This window comes from Xiphophorus maculatus, chromosome 4 (assembly GCF_002775205.1).
Source record: "Xiphophorus maculatus strain JP 163 A chromosome 4, X_maculatus-5.0-male, whole genome shotgun sequence".
Taxonomy (NCBI): domain Eukaryota; kingdom Metazoa; phylum Chordata; class Actinopteri; order Cyprinodontiformes; family Poeciliidae; genus Xiphophorus; species Xiphophorus maculatus.
In genome coordinates, this window is record NC_036446.1 from 26,055,158 (window position 1) to 26,077,602 (window position 22,445).

The 22,445-nt window shown below is 39.0% G+C and overlaps 1 protein-coding gene across 1 annotated transcript in view; it reads left to right on the forward strand.

The window, feature by feature from the left end:
* LOC102223830 (A disintegrin and metalloproteinase with thrombospondin motifs 7-like) overlaps positions 1 to 22,445 on the forward strand; it is a 146,062-nt gene that overhangs the window by 101,721 nt on the left and 21,896 nt on the right. The window contains exons 19-23 of the mRNA XM_023332084.1: positions 1,113 to 2,813; positions 3,100 to 3,252; positions 3,407 to 3,580; positions 8,873 to 9,019; positions 10,292 to 10,454. Coding sequence (XP_023187852.1) covers positions 1,113 to 2,813; positions 3,100 to 3,252; positions 3,407 to 3,580; positions 8,873 to 9,019; positions 10,292 to 10,454 — 2,338 coding nt within the window. The remainder of the gene's footprint in view (positions 1 to 1,112; positions 2,814 to 3,099; positions 3,253 to 3,406; positions 3,581 to 8,872; positions 9,020 to 10,291; positions 10,455 to 22,445) is intronic.

A 22,445-nucleotide genomic window follows, 5' to 3' on the forward strand; every position in this document is an offset into this window, starting at 1 on the left:
TCTGATTTCAGTTTCCTGCTGGTGCTAAATCTTGAATTGCTGGATATCATTGATTCAAACTCATGCCAACTGAAAAAGATTTGAATCCACAAAATGTAACGTATATTAAAGACCAAAATTCCCTTCCTTTTCCTCCGACTTCCTTTTTTAGTACAGTTCTGATATTATAAAATACAAACTTGGGTGTTTTATCTTTCTTTTTATGTGTAATGCTGCAGATTTTCTGGTTAAATAAATGAAACACAGTTAATGAATGTATTAATTTCCACCCCAGAAATACAGTTGCTTGCTAACCTGGTGCACACTAACTGACCAAGAGGGGAAAAAAATCTGTTAAAGAAACATTTTTGGTGCTTTATTAGCGCTTGCTAGTTAAAACTGCATACAGATATGAAACATCCATCTGTCATCTCTTGTCCTGCGGTGGGTCCCAGGTTGGCTGCACAGTGGTGCAGTTGGTAGCACTGTTGCCTTGCAGCAAGAAGGTCCTGGGTTTGATTCCCAGCTCGGGGACTTTCTGCATGTTCTCCCTGTGCATGCGTGGGCACTCTCTGGGTACTCCGGCTTCCTCCCACAGGTTAATTGGTCTCTCTAAATTCTCCCTCTGTGTTGCCCTGCGACAGACTGGTGACCTGTCCAGGGTGTACCCCGCCTCTCACCCACAACATTAGCTGGAGATAGACCACTAGGGACAAGGATGTTAGAAAATGGATGGATGGGTCCCAGGTTTTTATCTCCTGGGTCAGTGGGTGAGAGGTGGTGTACAGCTTCACAGGTCAATGTTGCGATACAAGACACACAGCTATGAACTCACATGTAAGGACAATTTTGGAGAATCTAGGACTATGGAGAATCTAGACACTCCATAGTTCTGGAGTGTCTGAGGACGTTGGAGTACCCAGCGAGAACCCATGAGGAGAATATGCAAGTTTCTTGCAGAAAGATGCCTGGCTGGAATTCAAACCCAGTCCTTCTTGCTGCTTGGCAATAGTGCAACCAATTTATCCACCATTTAGCCTATTTTGGTTCCACAGTGTTATTTTGAATTGCAGTTTGAACTTGCACGTGTAAATGCTTGTAATTGCCATATGTCTTGTGTTTCTTGCCTGCAGTGCTCGGTCTCCTGTGGTCCTGGACTGCGCCACCGCAATGTCACCTGCTCAAGAAACACCGCGGTTGATTGTGATCCTCTAAACAAACCGCCATCTGTCACGAGCTGCCAGGCTCAGGACTGTCTCCAGGTTTTGGGTAATTTTGGAGACATCGAATGGTCCGGCAGTGGCTGGTCGAGCAAGGAAGTGCTCAATGAAATAAATGCCATACCTGAAGCTAAGCCTCCCCCAAAGTACAGCACCACCAGAGGTCAGCCGAGGAGTCAGAACGACCATAAGTATGCGGTTGAGGATGATTTTCACTACCACAACAACATTGAGAATAACCGCTTCATTGACGACGACGAGCCCTCTCATGAAACCAGTGTTCACATTGATGATTTTTACTACGATTACAACTTTATCAACTTTCATGAAGACTTATCGAATGAACTTGGGCACTTTGGGGAGGAGCCGGAGGACAACTCTCCACAGGAAGCCAAGCCAACCCACAGTATGAAAGCAAATGCTTGGACAGACATTCCACAAACTCCCACAGCTACTTCTCCAGCTGCGACAATCACAGAGCTCCACCTCTTGCAAAGTCAAGAGCCACAAAGCACAAAAACAGACGACACACAGGCGAAGTCTGGGGAAGTAAATCAAGATGAAATAAATGACTTCCTTTATGAAGATCACTTCCTTCCTGTGTCTGCCACCCGACCGTCGCCACCTTCCAAGAACTCGCATTCACAAGCGGGAAAAAAAGGCAAAAGTCTGTGGCCTGGAGTCACCGGCACAATGCAGAGTCTGGTTTTCAGCACAAAGCAACCTGCGGAGGATGAGACATGGGGTCAATCTGGAGAGGAGGTGGAAAATAACGACACCGATTTCAGTGAAGAGGAAAATCACTTTAACCGTCTCACCGTGACTCCAACACACATCGCTCCTGCTGCCAGACATCAAACCACTGCTGTTGCTGCAAAATCAAACGCTCGAGAGGAGGCCGAGTTGGACATCTCTGCAGATAAAAATGTAGGGAGTTCAGAACCTTTAGGCTTTCCGTTGCCAGAGAAGGCAACTCATGCTGTGACTGAACTAGACAGTAATGTATCAGAAATACCTCAAACAACCAGTCAGGACACAGATACGCCAGGTGCTTTCACAATGAAGGACTGGATGCTGAATCAGAATAATGTCGCCACAAGTGATGATGGCCGGTGGGACCAGCTGGGCATACAGTCACCTCTTCCCTCTCATAAACCCTTTCTTCCTGCCATTCCTCTCATTCTAATCTCAGGTAAACAAGGCACATCTGACGACTCGATATCTGTAGCTGAAAAAGAAGTCAGGTCGGATAAAAATCTTCAGGGAGCTACAAATATTCTTCCAGATGTAAAACAGATACCTCCATACTCTGAGACAACTGGAACAGACCCCACATTCCAGCCTCCTTCCTTTCGCTTTTCCAATTTTGATCACAATGAAATATCCGTTCTCTCAGTGACACAGGGCCACGGTAACAGTCACCCTGACCCTTCATACCGGTCGATGATCACATCGGCCGTTCCTAAATTCAGCTCAGCTCCTCCACAGCTCACAAAATCGACTACGCTCAGATCTCTGCCAACCCATCCGCCAGGCCAGTGGCTGCATTCAGTCCAAACGTCAGCCTCCCCATTCAGTGGGCCCGCCTTCTGGGTTACCGGTAACTGGAGCACCGTGAGTATTTTTGACTTATTTTCCACATTCTACGTGTTTTAATGATGCAGTAATGACAATTAAAACATCAAATGTTTGATGTATAAATTGACCAAACAACATACAGTTTACTTTCATCCTCAAACATAGTTCTTTTGCTTCCTGGTGTGGTTAATGTTTCTAACGCCTTAAATTTCAGTGTAAAACCAGTGGAGTGTAGATCACAAGCTGGGGAAATGTGAATTATGTCTCTCTGGTTTTAAGCTTTCAGACTTGTTCTCTCTTAAATGACTTTGTCTGTGGACAGTGCTCCACCAGCTGTGGTCTGGGTGCCGTCTGGAGGACCTTGGTTTGCAGTACGGGCTCAGAATCTGACTGCGATCAGACCAAGAGGCCTGCGCCTGCCAGTCAGTGCTACCTGAGGCCGTGCTCCACGTGGAAGATCGGGGAGTGGAGTAGGGTGAGATGGCATGAAACTCCGCTGTATATGTTGGACTTTTTACTTCTGAACCACCACATTTTGGGTTTCACCAAACTAATTATTGTCTGGAAGGAAAAGTGATCCTGCTTTCTCATGCCTCGTCGGTTTATGTGCTTCCCCTCTGACCCCGTAGTGCACCAAGAACTGTGAAGGTGGAATGAGATTCAGAGAGGTCCAGTGTTTTGACCTGAGAAACCAACGACCTCTTCGACCTTTCCACTGCCGGGCCATGTTCGCCAGGCCGTTAACACAAATGCCCTGCAACGTTCAGACATGCCTTGACTGGTACACTTCCTCCTGGGGCCAGGTGAGCTAAATAACCAGATGTTTAGAGTTATGAAATGTAGTCATACTTCAATATTTGATGGAATCTTTGGTAATCAAGTAGTTAATTTAAGGGAATAATCTATTCTTTCTTTTTAAATGTTTTCAGGTTCGTTGCTAGTGATGTTTGGTTTCATTTCTGTGTTATAAATCGAGAAAAAAATTGAGCAGAAGGCAGCAGAAACATTCAAACATTGATATCTGATCTTTGATGCATAGTTCAATGGCCACTTAAGACAAATGTAGTGATAGAAAAATATATAATATAAATCGAATGTCATCTGAAAAAGTGTATTTTTTATGATGATGTATTTAGAGGAAAGAAGTAATAAAAAAATAAGAGCAGTATCTTGGAGACTGAAGTTATATTTTCTTCTTTGGTTCTAACAAGATGATTGAAATGGAAAAATGTATTTAATTCAAATGTAAAAAAAAAAATGTTGGAGAAAAAAGTAATGAACACTTCCATCCTGCGAATCACCAACTGTCTCCGGAATAAAAATCATCGATTGTTGTTGTATATTAAAATGTAGCACCATTAGAAGATGGAAACGAAATCAGAAAAACTCTTCACTGCATCACAGAGACAAGTTTACATACACAGTCACATCACAGGATTAGCAGAACCTGCACTTAAAAACACAGTTCTGCTTTTCACTCCTTCTCCGACGCCTTCTGGGTCAGAAACCAACCAGCTCCAAGTCCGGTGGAGACTTCCAAAATCTAACATGTTGTGAGAGCAGTCTGATAACTGGTGGAGAGTAGCATACCGTGCAAAAGTAAGATATTTCAAAGTCCTCTGGCTCCTGGCATTGCGCTGCAGAAAAGTGTGGAAGCAAACCACAAGAGAAACACGGAGTTTCCATGAGCAGCTGCACCTGTCCTCAGCACAATGTCCTCGTTAGGACTTTGACAGCAAACACCTGGGAAAAGACCCGTCTGAGGTCCTTCACTTTTTTATCGGGTCATGAAGTGATTGAGCCAGGCTCACTTTACATAATCAGTACATGTTTCACTCGTGATGGATTATCAACAATAGATCGGTGATGATTGGGGCGCCACATGGGTCACTGTTAGAGCAGCTGCACCACATATAGCGGCTATAGTATTATATTATAGTGAACAGAGGGGAACTATACTTTTGGTGCCCAGTTTGCTTCCCGTCCCCGGGGCCATTTTCATGTCTTCCTCTTCTCTCTCTTCTCAGCCTTTTTGTCCTGTCCAGTTACACCTCGAAAAAATTGTATCCATGTTAAACTCTATAAGTAGAGCTAAAGTTAGATTTCCCCTCAACATGTTTGGGCCCTGAAAAGTTCACATGCACAAAAGAGGATGGGTATTGTGGGTAAAAGCATGTGGGACGATTCATTGAAGATTTTGTTACTGGAGTTTTTAAAAACACAATCGGCAGAAACAAAAATATTTTTACCTGAGGACACAAAAATGGTTTGGCTGCTGAGTCAGGTTTGGCTTCTCTTCTCAGGTTTTATTTTTCTTTCTTGTAATCCCAGATTTCAAATTCATGCATACTTCTTAACAGAAGGTTTTAGGTGAGGAGCTCTTTACCCATTTACATCATAAAGTCACTTATTATTCTTGGATGATTTCTGGATCATTTATGTAGCAAAATGCTCACTTAATCTTTCTTCTGTGTTGCTAATTAGCGCTCACATATCCAGTTAACACTTTTGCAATCAATTTATTTTTTGTAACGTAAACAATCTGTTTTGGAATTAGCCGGGCATTTCCGGATGTTTTCACAGAGGCAATAATATCGGTCATTGTTTTATTATGGAAACATCTTTTTTCAAAGTCGCCCAACTATTTCAAAGAGTGAACTTTTTCTTTCAGCCTCTTAACTTTGACATATGAATCTTTGAGGCAGAAAGACTCCTTATACTCAGAAATGAATTTATATGTAACCAATTTTAAATTAGATGGTTCCTTCAGAAGCTGTGTTCCTAGCCAGAATGAGAGAATCTATCCCAATGTCTTCAGCTGAATCTAGATTAAAAAAAGGCAAACATGGAAAAGGATTCTCAGAGCTGATGAAGAGCAAGTGACTCATCTGTCAGGTCTGGTATTAAATCTTTGCTGGATTTTATTAAAGATGTAATTCTCAGAATCATCTGCTCACCAGTTGCAGATGAGATGTCTTCTATTATTCTTCATTTATCCACCTCTCCCATTCTTTAAAAAACCCGGAAAACATGCTGTCATGGCCATGAATTGTGCTGAAAATTGTTGAATGCGATCAAAGTTCTCAAAAAAGAGAAAGATCCTTCTGAAGGAAATCTATCACAAACTGTATGGTATTTTATGTTATAGAAAAATTATCTGCATGTTTTTATGGTTTGATTGAAATATACCTGAGACCTTTAAGCTATATTTAAATGTGCTCGTTTCCTTATTGCACAGTGTTACATAAGAAACAGACTGCCTCTGTGTCGGTAACATTCTCATCTTTGTAAAGCACTGAGCTGCTGCACTGCCGAAACACACTGCTGTCAGATCCGTTTTAGCTTGGTGAACCTTTCTCTGGGAATTCCTGAATATTCATTTATTACACTGATGCAAGACGGGACGGATGCTGAACTGTCAGAATCCTGCATTTGTTGCTTGGCGCTGTGTGTTTTGCTGTGTGTGTGTGTTCATTTGGAGAGGATGAAATAAATTGCTTTTGTGAAGGATTTGGCATTGTGGAAAAACAGGGAGCTGACTCAGTACAGTGCAGTCAGCTCTAACACAGTCACTACTGTTAGCTGTCCAGACGAGCCTCTTTAATAGCTCAACAAGAAAATTATGTCTTGACATGTTGGAATAAAGCTCAAATATTTTTCAAATCAGCACCGTGGACCCATGTCTATGTACGGTGCAGAACACACACACTCTGTGCTCTTTCTGCATGAATTATTGTGGCATGCATGTGATAAGCCTGTGGCTCAGCTGAGATGTTCTCCTCAGTAAGCTGCAGTTAAAGACGTCTCTGCTTCAGGATTAGCTTAACACAACAAATGCAACATTTTTTGCCCTTTTCCTGGTTGAAGAACATCAGCACACCTACACCTTGTGAATCTTTCCCAAAATCTTATTTGGGGTTTGCATTTTAATCCTGGCTGTTGGCCTGTATAAGTTTTTTTTTTGTTTGTTTTTTTTTACCACATGTTTTCCATCCACTGAATTTTCCATTATTTCAGTCAGCTTGTCCAGCAGTGACCTTTTTCGGCTTACCTTGTTACAGGTGACTGTGGAGGACTGTTCTCTGCAGTTCTCTCAGATTGTGAAGCCTTACCATTTTTGACATCCACCTGTTCGTGTCATCATCATATATCCAATTTTGAGATGCTTTACTCAAACGGTCCTAAATTGTTAGCAAATGTAACTCTCGGTTGCTACACACACTACTTTAAGTGGGTCAGCATGCGCCGGTTCACATTACCCCTCACCGTTCCAGGACTTTTTCTTTCCAAAGTTCGGTGCGTACCGAGACATTTTTCCGGAGTTATAACAGGTGTTATATTAGTCTGCAATTCCCTATCATTGTGCTCCCCTTACAGCAGCGCTTCGTGCAAAAATAAATAAATAAAACCACAAACAACAAGATTAAAGACACACGTTCCCACTCCCATTCTGTAACGCTCCGCTCACACACAGAAGCACCATGACAACCTGTCAAGCGTTGTGGTGAAGAGACAGAGTGTCAATCCCTAGACAGCCACTGATGAGAGGCATGAAATTTAATAAGCACAACGGGAAAAACGGCATATGGAACAGAGCAAGGAAATAGATGTGCATCTGGGCATGAAGACAGAGAATCCGGCACCGAACAGGGAAGAATCAAGAGCTCATATGAGAGGCAGATCAGGTGAAACGCATGGGGATAAAGAAGTGAATGGAAAAGGTGAGAGTAGATACAAAAGAACCTGGAGGCAGAGAAAAACTGAAGAGGACATCATAAACCAAGAAAAGCTAAGAAATGAAATGAGCACAAAGAACAAAATTCAAGAAATACAAAGGAATAAACTAACATGGCAAAATCTTTTTATCTATAATTAATACAACAAAAAGTATTTGGCAAAGTCTACTAAAGTAACTGAACAGATCATCTGATTTATTATGCAGAAATGAACTCATCAGACGAACAAAAAGTCTAAAGTTATGGGCAAGTGTTGGAAATTTAGAAATAAAATTTAAAAAATATATAAACATAACTACAAAATAAAATAATCTGAACAGTCAATTTAAAAAAAACGCATGTTGGGTTATAAACTACTGCTAAAATATCCTTGGTCTTCTGAAATATAAGAAATATATTTTACTCATCATAAGCAACTGCTCTGTCTAAAAAGGTCTTATCTCTACTTTATGTTTATGAATTAAATACTTTTTATTTTCTATCTTCATTTATTTATATATGTGTGTGTGTGTTGACGCCAGGAGGCTTCAAGTTAATAATAGGGACTCCGTTTAACTTTTGTTCTCTGTAATTCATGTACAATAAACTATCAATCTATAAATCAATAGACAGATCTGTATTAAAATATCACCCACCAAAGGGACAGTTCTGTTTTTTTCCATCACTAACTGTGTTTCATGTTTTTTGGTCACAAAACATTGCAATTTGGCCTTCATGGACAAGTTTTAAGTTTTCTCTATTTGTGAGGAAAAAAGTATTCTGTGGTTCAGTCTGTGTCCAGCGTTTACACTGAACAATGTGTCGGCACACTATAGATTTCAGTGGTTTCGATAAAGATTCAAACTCGCCACAGAGTGGTGTTTCGGAGCCGCTGCTTTGTCTGATTAACAAAGACGCCAGGTTCTGAGGAGCCGCCTGAGTTTTATAAATGTTGCAGAAAAACTATTCTTTAGAAGTTTAGAAATTGTTTTCTGTAACAAGCCCGTCTCTCTTCTTTTTCCTGCACAAACATGACATCATTCCTGCGTGACTTCAAAACAGAGATTTGAACAAAAGCTGCAGTGTGCGACTTTTTTTTTTTTTTTCCTGGAGATGCCTCACAAAACCCAATGGAGGGAGACAAAAAAAAGTAGCAGAATCACATTCATGCAAGACATTGGTGATTCTTCTTTGTGAGACATCTTTCATTATGGACCCGAGGAGTTAAAGCAAGTTTCCTGTCCGTTTGACGTGTGTGCGATACATTTTTAAAACCTCTTTTTTTTTTTTTCCTTTTCACCATCAGGTTACAAATTGATCACTTCTCCCAAACCACAAATGTGTACCGACTACTTATGTCTGATGATGTGTGTTTCTCAGTGCTCTGAGGTGTGTGGAGGCGGTGAGCAGCAGCGCATCGTCACCTGTCCAGAGGATGATCGATGTGACCAAGACCTTCAGCCAAGCGCTATTCAGTCCTGCAACAGCCAGCCCTGTGCTCAGTGGCTCACTGGATCGTGGGGACAGGTACTCTAACGCAATATTCAGTCCAACTTCAGTTAAGAGCAATTTTATTGTTGATTCCTTCTTAATTCTAAAGGGGCAGAAGAATCCCCTTTTTTGACATCATGGATATTAGCCAATGAATGTGTCATTCCCATCCTTTTTTTTTTATCTCTGCCATAAACATTTCATGATAAATCCTGTAATATTCCTCCACATGCACATGTTTTTCGTCAAGGCTAGATTGGAAAATGTGAAACCTTCTTGCTCAGAAGTCTAGAATTTGATCTCAGAATTGTCCACGGTTTACATTTCAATCATTGCACAGTACAGTGATTTCTCTCTGAAGAGAGAGTGTTTTGTTCACTATAATATCTTCCTTCTGTTCAAATTCACCCAAATATCTAAACATAATTATTAGAGATATCTTTTTTTTTTCCCCAGATGTGATCTTCTTAATCAATCCCAGAATTGTAGGTTCACATGTAAGATTTATATTTCAAGTAATAATTTATTTCACCAGCATGTTTCATCTGATTAGAAGCAGTAAGGTTCTGAAGTGACCCTACCAGTGTCGCAACTAAACTAAAGATTAGGGTGATGGCAAGGAGGCCTTCTGACCTCAGCACCAAAGATGAATATTCAAAGTACCAGTGGAAGCATGCAACAAGCCTTGAGTTTATATTACTTTAATACCATTAAAGAGTTCAACTGAACAGACTATAAATATATCTTGACTTGCCATTTCTAAATTAAATTCATAAAATTCAAACTTTTTCCAACCAAAATGAAAAATTAAAATCCAAACCTTCCAGTTGTATAAATAATATTTGGATTTGCTGTAGATGGGAGGATATATCCGAGATTAACATACAATATGCTGCTCCTCAAATCATCCAAATTAAAAAGTTTGGGAACCACCAAGACGTATTACTTTCAAAACTTTTTGTACTTTTTTTATTCCTTCCTATAATCTATTCACAGCTGCCTAATACCTCAGTGATTGCATTATTTCTTTTTGTAAAGATGAAAACTCTTATCCTCAGTTGACGTATCGCATTATCCAAAGCACTCTGGGCCAATGTTATGTAAATTCTGGTTCTGAATTAATTGAAATGGAAACAAAACGTGCTCACACTAGAGATAATACGGTTTCAAACTTCTGACTTTGGAAATCACACTGCAGAGCTAAATGATAAATTGTCAACGTTGACCATTTCGAACAAAAACAAACAAAAGAAAGTGAACTGGATTATTTCGCTTTGTGAAAATTTTGTGAAATCTTTCCGTGTGCAGTGTTCGGCTTCTTGTGGAAGAGGACTGCAGCATCGGCTCATCAAATGCGTCGACACCAGGACCGAGGCTTCAGAGGAGGTGGATCGGGTTCAGTGTGACCACAAGCTGAAGCCTAACGACACCAAAAAGTGCAACGTCCGGGATTGCGAGAGTGATCCCTCTGGTGAGTAAATCAAATTATAATTTTATTAATTCTTTTGCTGTTGTCACTTTGCCTCCTGCACTGCAGATAATTTTTCACTCCAAGAAAATCATTCAGGTGGACAGAATCGAATTTAATTATACATATTATGCCAGCAGCTGAGGGCACTTAAGAGCTCCGCTCCTCCAGATTAATCCTTATTTAAAATAAGAGGGATCATCCAATTCACAATAACTTCTCCTGGTTGTGAAAGAAACCTTTTTCTGTTGCATGCAACAGTGGTCTCATTTACTGAACGCAGACTCTGTAGACCAGGGGTCTCAAACTCCAGTCCTCAAGGGCCGCAGTCCTGCAACTTTTAGATGTGCCTCTGCTGCACCACACCTGAATAGAATAATTAGGTCATTAAGGCTCTGGAAAACTGATCTACACAAGGAGGAGGTCATTAAGCCATTTCATTCCAGTGTTTTGTACCTGTGGCACATCTAAAAACTGTAGGCCTGCGGCCCTCGAGGACTGGAGTTTGACACCCCTGTAGACTATATCGACATTTTTGTCTTTACCAGCAGAAATAAACTAGAAATTATAATAATAATAATAATAAAAAAAGACAGAGCATCCAGTTCTTCAGGGTAATATGTGATCTCGAGTCACAGATTGCATTTTGTGTCATGGGATTGGAAGACAAGCAGAGTGGGAGGAAATGGTCAGAAATCCTTCAGCGGTGGGTAGAAAACCTGAAGCGATCCACTTCACATCAATTTCAATCAGAGGATCGGAGTGGAAAACCTACAGATGGATTCTGGAGTTTTCTCAGTCATCCGTTTGCTTTAAGCATCACAGAAAGCTGAGAAGACTTCATTGTTTTTTTTTTATTATATTTTTTTCTAAAACGATAGAGGATGTGGAGAAATTATCTACCAGCAGCTACTGTTCTCTATGCTTGATTTTGACCTGAAAATTTGTTTCTAAAGGTCAACATAAGGTGATTTTTCCACATTCTGTTATTTTCACCTGTCACCCTTGATAGGAGGCTCAATATTTTATGATGCTGCTTTGGTTGAAACTAAATCAGTGACATTAGTTTTGGGTTTTTTTTCCCCCTCGTGTTGCTCACTATCGCCCGAGGTCAGCAACATTTCCTCAAAATACTTTTGCATTCATAAAATAATCCATCTCCTGCTAATTTTCATTGTGTTTTATTAAAGGCTATACAAGAGTCCACGAATAGGATATCTACTTGTGATGGATGTCTGGACAAAAAAATAAAATAAAAATCACTCCTACAGTTAGAATTCATATAATTAAAACCACCAAAAGTAAAGACAGTAACTTTGATTACGTCTTTGTGGCATATGTGGAAGATGGGGTATTTCGAACAGCAAATGAACATTTCCTCTACGGATCTGATGTGTCAGAAGCAGGTAAAATGAAATGTAAGTTTGAGCAGGTTTGACAAAGGGACAGGCTGGACAGCATCTCCAGAGCTGCTGCTCTTGTGAGGGGGGTCTCCTGTAGATGAACCTACTCCGGGGTCACTGATGGAGGGGAGAGTGCATGCTGTCCTGTGCTGTTTGATCACACGGATGAGCTCTAACAGAAGGTGCATCGCAGTCTGTGGCACATATGTTTGCTTTAGCCACACACCGGTCAGGACGCCGAGGCTGGCCCCTGTAAAACGCCGAAAATGGCAACAAAAGAAGCATCAGATTTAGACCACAGAGCTGTGGAACAAGACGCTCTGGTCTGATGAATTGTTTTGTTGCTCAGTGACTTTCCAAGGGAACATTAAATGTTTATGCACCTCGGCGTGATAAAGCAAATGTTAAACAAAAGCAATTTCCTTCAATATCAGTCAAAGTTGTTATGGTTAACGGCTGAAATGACAAAAGCACCAGGCAGAATGTAAAAGATAACCTCCAAGATTCAAAGGAGGCAGTTCGTCTTTCTTCTCCGACAGTTTGACATACGATATGAAAAATCGCAAAAATATGGTTTTGGAAGGACTGTGTGGGTGCAACGTTGAATCTGAGCTTTAGGGATAGCAAGATTAGAAAAAAATCTCACATTTTTAATTGCATGAACTCTGTTACATTTGCTCTCAGCACTACTGCTATCTTTTGGAATCCGGCCGCTCTCGCTCTCAAAGGCCACATCACAAGACCAGTGGAGAAGCTGACTAGATTCGTCTCAATGAGCTTCATTGTTAACGAGGCCCGCGTTCGATAAGCTGAAGTTCTTCTGCATGAGGAAAACGGTGCGAACAAGGCGACTATTTAGAACAGTGAAATCACAGGCGTGTGTGCTTGAAACTTTTCTACAGATTCACAAGTTAAACTTTAGCTCAGTGCATTCCTGGCTTTGATGTGGATGGATGTTTGAAGTCTAAAATACATTTTTTTAAAAAAGCTCCTATTTGTGCACAACGTTTGACGTTTTGTTTAGCTCAGGTAAATGCTAAGAGCGATAGCCTGATTACAGAGGGTTTTACTGGCTCCATTGTGTAGGATGAATATACCACCGAGCTCGCATGCTGTGTATATCAATGCATTTATTTATTTATTTTACTCAAAGTTAACAGCAGGAAGAAGGCAGCAATAGTTTATCGCCATGGAGAAACCCAAGCACAAAGTAACCACCAGATCAGCTGCACGATTCAAACGTTGAGCTCCAGGAGTTACAATTTTAGCTGGTAGAGCATACAACATATATATGTACTGTATATATATTAACTTTATAAAATTGGAAGCATCAAAGTAGACTGCAATCTCCAGGGGATAGTTTTGAAAAAGCCCCAGAAATCAACTGGGCTTTTCACCCACTGGGATTTTATTATCAGTTTGTGTTAGACTATATTTAATAGCATTTGAATATGTCTGTGTGATATTTCTGCATTTGACTGATTTTTGAATGCATTTTTCTACATTCTGTGTATGAATTTGAGCAAGTTTCCTTGTATGCTGAATTATTATGTATTATTACTGGTATGTACATAAGCTCAACTGAATCGAATTGAAAAGAGTTTAAATCAAACAATTTAGAAAATAGCTGATCCTGCAATTTCCCATGTACTGGAAAACAATGTTCTTTAAGTATTAAAACACACAATTGATTTATTTACAAACTGCAAAAGTAAAATCTTAATCATGTGGACATTGACTCTTGAATACCTGAATATTTTATTCTCAGATACACGATCAAGGTGTTTATGCTTGTTGAAGCAATTAGTTTGTCTAGCTTTACATTTCTTGTAAAAAATTTTATTGACGTAAGCAAAAATGAAAAGCGTAATTTGATAAGCCTGCCTTGCATAAATAAACAAATCTTAAATATGTTTTCCACTAACCCTGTCAGATGTAGGCCACCACTGTTCATTGGCATTTCTGTTTATACCATCAGATATGAAATTAGTCTTCCTCAGAGGGCAACCCGCTGGAAACTGAATGCCAGCCTGCCTGACATTTTGAAAACATAGAGGTATAAAAGTGTTATCATGAGTATGTGAGGCGTCTGATAGCAGCAAACAGTGGCCTGCGTTGTGCTTGTGTGTCCTGAGTTGATGCCTCTTTATTGGAGCCAGCTTGTGTCCGTCACAATTTAATTTGTATTATAAAGTAGTTTAGATAGTTGCTTTTCTCTTCTCTTTTTTTTGATGATTGTATTTGCATGTGTTGATGCCACAGGTCTTTGTTTGTACCGCAATAACAAATCATGGTAAAATTAATAAACGGGGATAGAAATGTTGAGATGACTGATGTCCAGAAGACTACGTCTGAGGAGTTGCATCCCTTCATACTTGGTAATGAATATTTTAATGTCCAAACAACTGGAAGCGGTACAAAATTGCACAATCTAGTGATTTGCTAATGATAGCTGTTAATAAAAAACTAATGCATACAGAATTAGCAGCTACTTGACAATATAGTCAGAATTTCTCTATAATATGTAATGTGTAATATGTTGGATTATTTTAAGACTTGCTCATTAAACAAAGTATATTATGTAGTTTAGTCAAAGCCCTGTGCATTACTTTTTTAAAAGCACTGCATTTAATCAGCTGAAAGTTGGCATTTTCTTTCAGTTCTCCCTGTTCATGGAATGAAAACATCCCCGTTATAAACAGAAATAATCTATATAGTCTAGAAGGTTGTAAACTTGATCTGTTATTGACAGACCTCAACAAGAGCCAGTTCATTTCACACACAGGTTGAAAATGAATAAATCACATTCATAGTTCCTCGCCGAAATACTAGGAAGCAATACCTGTACGGTCATTGTTAGGGCGCTAACAGGAACTCATAATTGTAGTCCGATTAAATATTGTTCCAGAGTGTATAACAATAGGACTTCCAAAGAAAAACTTTTGACAGAACTTAAATCAGAAAAAAACAACTTTTTCAATCTTTGAAACCAATGCATGAAACAAACCAGCATTTGTTCAACTGGCTTAATAATTTTAAGGTTGTGTAATAGTGCATTTGTTGGATGATGTTAATCTACAAAAATCAGTCAGATTTTTTTCTCTTGTTTGTTCAAATACATTGGATTTTAAATTTGACAAATTCTTAAGACATCTGCTGTTATTTGCATATTTTCTAGCATTAGTCGTGAGAAGGAAAAATAAGTCTGAACATTTCGACGGAAGGTTTTGTTTTTTTGACTCCAGTCCACACTAAACCAACGCAAGGTTGATGTTTCTTCATGATAATATCTTGACTCCCATTAACCTGAACAAGAATACCACTAACGTGAATTAAACATAACTCATGAACCCAGGGCCGAAACAGGCTCTATTTACCATAAATGTATGAGTTGTAGAGACTCAACTTTGAGTTTAGAGATTAAACAGAAGAGTTAGATGTGTGTGGAATACTCTCAACTGTCTTACCTGCAGACATTCAGATGCATACACACACAGCAGCCACCAAAGTCTTTCTAAATAAGAGAAGTATGGCTTGGAAGTTTTCAAGTTCATCGTGTTAATTCCTTCCTCCTTCTAGCGTTTCAATTTTGTGCCAGTAAAGCTTACAAAAAAAGTTGCCCTGAATTAGGATTTTATACTTTTTATGTTGAATGTCTGTTTTGATGACTGATCTCGAAGGTTACGGGTCTATGCCAGGACAGTCAGAAAGCATGCAGGCTTTTTGTCAACAAAAATCTGTCAGCATGAGGCAATTCAGTCATTTGATTGCGTTGTGTTTGACTGTTTGAGTAAAAGTTGCAGAAAACTGGATTTTGACTAATTTGATTGGTCTGTAGAGTCCTGGAGTGACCCCAGAGTGGTCAAATGGTTATTGGCAGAGTTAATCAGGACATGAAGTCATTTCAGCCACTCCTGGTGTTCAGCTTGTTAAAGTGAATAGGTCTTTTTTACTGCAGACGGCGTCAAAAACATGGGATTCAGCAGTAACACTTTATGTACCAAATGATGAAAATTTCAAAGCAGTGGAAAATGTTTGAAGTGTACATGAGTACACTGGGTTGCAATGTTCGTCCTATACAATGTTTTGCCATTTCAAAAAGAAAGAGATCAAATTAGATGAGCCACATTCTCAAATGCTACATTTTATTTCATACACCATTGGAACTAAAGGCATTTACATAATGGTCTGATGAAACCAAAATTCATAAAAACTAAACAACCTCCGGAGCAAAACACACACACATAGTTTGATCTTGGCATACCCTATGCAGGTTATTTCCTCAGTATGCTATGAAATATTTTTCTAAAAGTTGCTAATATTAAAAGCATCATTCTTACAATTTTGAAATGATATTAACTAACATATTAAGCGATTCTAAAACAAATTGTATCCCAGTTTTGCTATTCATTTTTACTGCTTTAGTAGCGTTTCTAAGATGTGTAAAGGGCTCGTCTGTTAGCAATGAAGCTTTTTTTATATCTGAGTCCAGATTGCAAGTTTCTGTCAGCTTAATATAAAAGCGTTCGTGTATAAATTACTGTCATGTATAAATTACTGTCAGCTTTCTGACAGACTTGTCTTTTCATTCGTACTAAGTGATAATGGTTGAAAATAAATACTCTAATGAACCTCTCTAGCAGACGCATATGTTGTTTTTGTATGCTGAGGGAGGCGAACAGGGAGGCGAACAGTCGGCTGAGCATTTCTGCTTTGAACTGCAGTAAGGAAACGCAGCACTCCAGATGGTTTGCTCCTGAGAACCATTTGGAGAATCTACAGCAGCTTCAGGTTAATGGTGAATAATTGATTATTTTTTGGATATAAAGTTAAAGCCAAGCATCTGTCTGAGCAGAGGGAGCCATAGTTTTTTTTTTTTTCATTGGATGTATTTTGCGAAAGCTGAAACTACATGTTTGGATCATAAATATTAAAGTAACACTAATGTGTAAAGTGGATGAATTTGGTCTTAATCAGCTTCCCAGTTTACACCCAAATTAGCTAGCTTCGGTGCAAAAACTCAGAAAAATGTTGCTTATTCAATTTAATTCAACCCTTTGCATCTGACAGTAAATGAGACGGGCATCTCTCAAAGGATACTGTAAAAACTGAACCACTTTTATACATGTAAATCTGGTTTTATGTACATTTTAATACAAATATTCAACGTGAAAATCTTGTTTGGGAATACAGCAATCAAACCCTTCTCATAATTAATGACCAGCTGTTTAACCGGGTTTATCTTGAGTGATAGCTCCAAGCTTATTACTATTATTATTTTGTAATTTTTGCTTTTTTTTCAGAAATAAAACCTCTTTTAAATTCATTGATTTCTTTTAAATATTCCTCTGCCCTTTCTTTTTAGAACAAACTTCTTGAGTGAGTGAGCATTGGTTCAAATCTGCAAACCATAATAATTTGAGCTTAACTTTATCATACGATGTTGCAAGGAGTACCGAAGATAATAGTATTTTATAGTTTGGAAAAAATCTATTTGATTCGGTTTCCAAAGTACAAAGGGACATTAAACGTTATTCAAGATTTCTCAAAGTTGTTGTTAGAGGCTGCTGGCTGTGGGTAGGAAGGATGTCCTGTAGCAGTCTGTATCGCAGCAAATCTGTAGAAGCCTCACACTAAACACTGTGATGTGGAATGGTAACATACAACAGTATGTGCAGTACACCTGTCAATTGTACAAACGTGAAGAAAAAAATTATGCCCTTCTTGTAAATATTGTGCAATTATGTAACATTTCAAGATATTTAATTGTAGTTAATTATATTTAATAATTACAGTAAATCAAATGAAACAAGTCATCAGTGGCGATCTTTGCACCTCTTTCTCCCATTGTATTACAAAACCACACATTTTGAACTGTGTTTAAAGGCAGTTGCTGTTGTATTAATATACATCCATTAATACGACTAGTTATTTTTTAACAAGATAAATAAGCTCTGTCTGTAAATAAGATTGTATGGATTTCTCATTCCAGCCTCACTGTCCAATAGTCAAATTCTGCATATAATTTTGAAAGCCATACGTAGATACCGTTAAATGAAATGTCAGAGCCAATAACAGTTCTGACCTTTCTTGACATTTTCTAAAACCTCGGTGTGTATAAACATATCACGCCTCTCCGTGTCCAGCTCGGTTTATGTCAGAATAACAGTGCTGCTCGCAACTTATTCCAACGTTTCTGAAAGCTTTTTAGACAACAGCTGGGGTTTTTTTGTTGTTTTTTTTTTAAGTGTTGTAATTAAACCATAAGGATGCATTGTCATAAAAGCCAAAAGAGCAACAGCTGTGAATGGAGCATAATGTGCAATATGCTATACTACCAAGAAAATTAGAGCAAATGCAGTTGAGTAAAGCCTGGACTTATCTTTTGTTAGCCAGACAATAAAGCAGAACATTATAGGCCATTAATGTCCCATTAGGCAGGAAACGGTTTTAGAAATGCATATATGTTTAAAACATAAAGGCAGACTTATTGTGTGTGCTTCCTTCACATTGACTGAACATATGCTTGTGATGCAGGCGGAGGTCAATAAAGTGTTGTCCACCACTGCTGACATTAAGTTTGGTTATTAGGATCTATTAAGTCTCATTTTCCGATCCATTTCTTTCAACAGCATAAATCATGGTTGGCAGCTCTGTCTCTTTTAAAGAGGCATGCAGTAAAGTATCAGCTATAATATTATTACTCTATTACACTTAACAGGTGATTTAGTATTTGCATCCGCAGTTTCCCTACAGAATCGTAGGTTGATGCAATGCAGGGATTCATTTCCCTATCTAACACTGTAACAATCAAGAGATTGAGCAAATATCTGAAGTAGAACCTCAGAGGTGCATCACTCTTCCAATTATCTTCTGCATGGCAGATTCTTCAGCTGAAATTACCTCTGTTGTTACTAAAATCATATTTTCCATCTGTCAACTGTGTTAACTTTGGTATTTTACGAGGGAAAAGTTTTGACTTTGCGGCTGCCAGCACCAAGTGGTTAATGATCCAGTTTAAAGCTCTCAGAGTTTAGACACGGCACTTGATCATCTCTTGAATTTAGGAGTTGTTTTGTTCTTGAATAATTTATTATTAAGAGGTAAATTGCTTTACTAAATGGAGTTCTCCACTTTACTGCACATTAAACTCAAATCCAAACTTTTAAAGCATAGTTTATGGTTGTTTCAGCTGCATAACGATGCGTCCTTGAAAGAAATTGAAGTGGCAGACATGTTTATCATCCATGTTCCCTCTGATCCCGTCATCACATCCAGACGCACAAACTGTAGTTTTACATAAACAAATCATTGGCCAAATTTACATTGATAACATGTATTTGCCTTCTTTACTGATTTACTTTTATGTCTGTGCATTTTTGTCACAGTTAAAGGGGCTCAAATCTTTTCAAATAATTCACAATCAGACTGTGACGAATGAATTTGAAATTTAAGATTTCACCTCATGTTTGCTGGATGGAGATTTTAATGACCGCCAAGATTTTTGAGAGACAAAGGATTTATTTTTACAAGAGGTGTGTGCCGCATAGTGGCAAATCAACTCGGCATTGCAATGAACTGATATTTAAACAGCCTCCAATTTGGCTAAACCAAAGGCAGAAGAAATCTGATACAGATAGGAACTGGTACAAAAAAAGAGAGGCAGGAGTTTCTTTTGGAGTGTGGCCACCAACAAAACCACCTACAGTCGGTAAATACGATGTGACTGGATTTGGATCTGATCCTGCTTTCGGCTGCACGGAGGACATCCGTCAGTAGTAATCAGATCTGTCTCAGATGACTCATGATTATTAGCCATTTCTGTATGTATATATATACAGTATATACCAGAGGTGTGACCAAGTCACTGTGTTGCAAGACTCAAGTAAGTCTCAAGTCTTTGTCCTCAAGTCCGAGTCAAGTCTCAAGTAAAGACAGGCAAAAGTCGAGTCAAGTCTCAAGTCAGGAACCTTTAATTCCAAGTCATTTCGAGTCGTTTTTATTTATTTATTTTTTTAATTTGCAATTATACATAAAATTCCAATAATAGACCATTTGTTCGTTTTAAAATATGTATTTATCTCAAATGATAGAACATGTGTAGCTGAACACAAAGTATAAAAAACATTTTTAAATTGGACCACTTTATTGCCCAGTTCTGTTAAACTTGATATTCAATAAAAAAAGACGAAAATGCTGACATTTCCACAGCACAATACAAAGAACCATAACAGCAGTTTTTTCCTCTTTTCTCTGACCTGTCAAAACAATATATTGTCAATATAATTTCCCAACGTAGATGTCTTCAAATACACCAACCATCCTTAGATGATACTAGACCCGGCTCATCATCATGATGGGACAGAGAGACTCTGTTCCCTGTGTTCAGGTCCAGAATCTGCTTTCTGTTCCGGAGCCCCGCTCACTATCCACCGGCTTCCTGAGCTAACACGGTGCACATTATTTGTGGAGGCATTTGAAGGACCGGATTTATGGTAAATCATCACCAATTTAACCCGGAGTACACATGCTAACACGAAGTTAGCTAAAGTCAACTATCTTACAGCAAAAGAAAAGTGCCACCTACCGATCTTTGCAGTATATTTCTTCCTCAGTGAGATTCTCCTACCGTTTTACACACTCTCTCTCTTTTGTCGTTAAGCACGCCCGTTGCCGTGGCAACTGCCTGCGCCCCGCAAGCGGAGCTACGACGTTAAAAACATAACATTCAGTCCGTTACGATGTCAAGTTTCCAGTCTTGATATTTATTTCTCGATTATTGGTTGATTAGCTAATGTAAACTCCTGCTCTGCTAGTCAGTCGGTCTTTGAGTCGCCTTTTTTTTTGGTAATGGAACTGAAACGCACTGAATTGCGCAACACGTTGTTGAAACAATAATTACTGAGAATATAAATTTTAACAGGTTTTGTTGATTATTATCAGAGGTGGGGACTCGAGTCACATGACTTGGACTCGAGTCAGACTCGAGTCGTTAAAATCGCGACTTGAGACTAGACTTGAAAAAATGCTCAAAGACTCGGACTTTGATTTAATATACTGCATTAGGTTTTCTATCACTTTATTATTTCTGCTATAACTGATGTATATTCGCATATAAAATAAGTCAATAAAGTTTAATTTACAATGTTTATGTCTTCGTGTCATGAGAGGTAGATCTCAGCCGGCTGGTGAGAGAAAAAGTAGATCTTGGTCTAGAAAAGTTTGAGCACCCTGCGGTAGATCGTCGTTGCCGCTCCGATCTAAATCAGGGGTTTTCACTTGCATTCAACAGGCTGAGTTAAAGCTCCCAGTCGGTGAAAACCCCTGATTTTGTCGTTAAGCACGCCCGTTTAAAAAAACGCGGCAAAGCTACAGAGCTCAGGGAACGAAATACGAAATAACCGCTCGAATATGCTTCCGCGAGTAATTTCTTTTGGCTACGTAGTTTATGAACTTTCGACTAAAAAACGAACTGCAACTTGTAAAACATGCAAGAAGAGAATAGATGCCACGACGTCCAACTTTGTCCGGCATTTGAAGCTTCACAAAGATCGGTAGGTGGCACTTTTCTTTTGCTGTAAGATAGCTGACTTTAGCTAACTTCGTGTTAGCATGTGTACTCCGGGTTAAATTGGTGATGATTTACCATAAATCCGGTCCTTCAAATGCCTCCACAAATAATGTGCACCGTGTTAGCTCAGGAAGCCGGTGGATAGTGAGCGGGGCTCCGGAACAGAAAGCAGATTCTGGACCTGAACACAGGGAACAGAGTCTCTCTGTCCCATTATGATGATGAGCCGGGTCTAGCATCATCTAAGGATGGTTGGTGTATTTGAAGACATCTACGTTGGGAAATTATATTGACAATATATTGTTTTGACAGGTCAGAGAAAAGAGGAAAAAACTGCTGTTATGGTTCTTTGTATTGTGCTGTGGAAATGTCAGCATTTTCGTCTTTTTTTATTGAATATCAAGTTTAACAGAACTGGGCAATAAAGTGGTCCAATTTAAAAATGTTTTTTATACTTTGTGTTCAGCTACACATGTTCTATCATTTGAGATAAATACATATTTTAAAACGAACAAATGGTCTATTATTGGAATTTTATGTATAATTGCAAATTAAAAAAAATAAAAACGACTCGAAATGACTTGAAATTAAAGGTTCCTGACTTGAGACTTGACTCGACTTTTGCCTGTCTTTACTTGAGACTTGACTCGGACTTGAGGACAAAGACTTGAGACTTACTTGAGTCTTGCAACACAGTGACTTGGTCACACCTCTGATTATTATTTGTTGATATAATTCTTTAATGAAGCTACAAACGTTTAGGACCTTAGTGAATATTTTGATAAACGTGTCAGAAGAGGAGGTTCTGGTCTCATCGTCCTGGCGGTGTTCAGTTTGTCACCAACTGTCGAGATCAACTCAAAACCTTCCAGTGATCGACGTATTGAGCCCCCTGATCTACCGTAACACACCAAACACTACAGGATGATCTGTTACGAAATCGTAAGCGACAATGTTAGAACGGCCGGCGTTCTAACATTGTCTTATGGGGGAAAATAGGGGCAAAAAAACCTTGTAGTG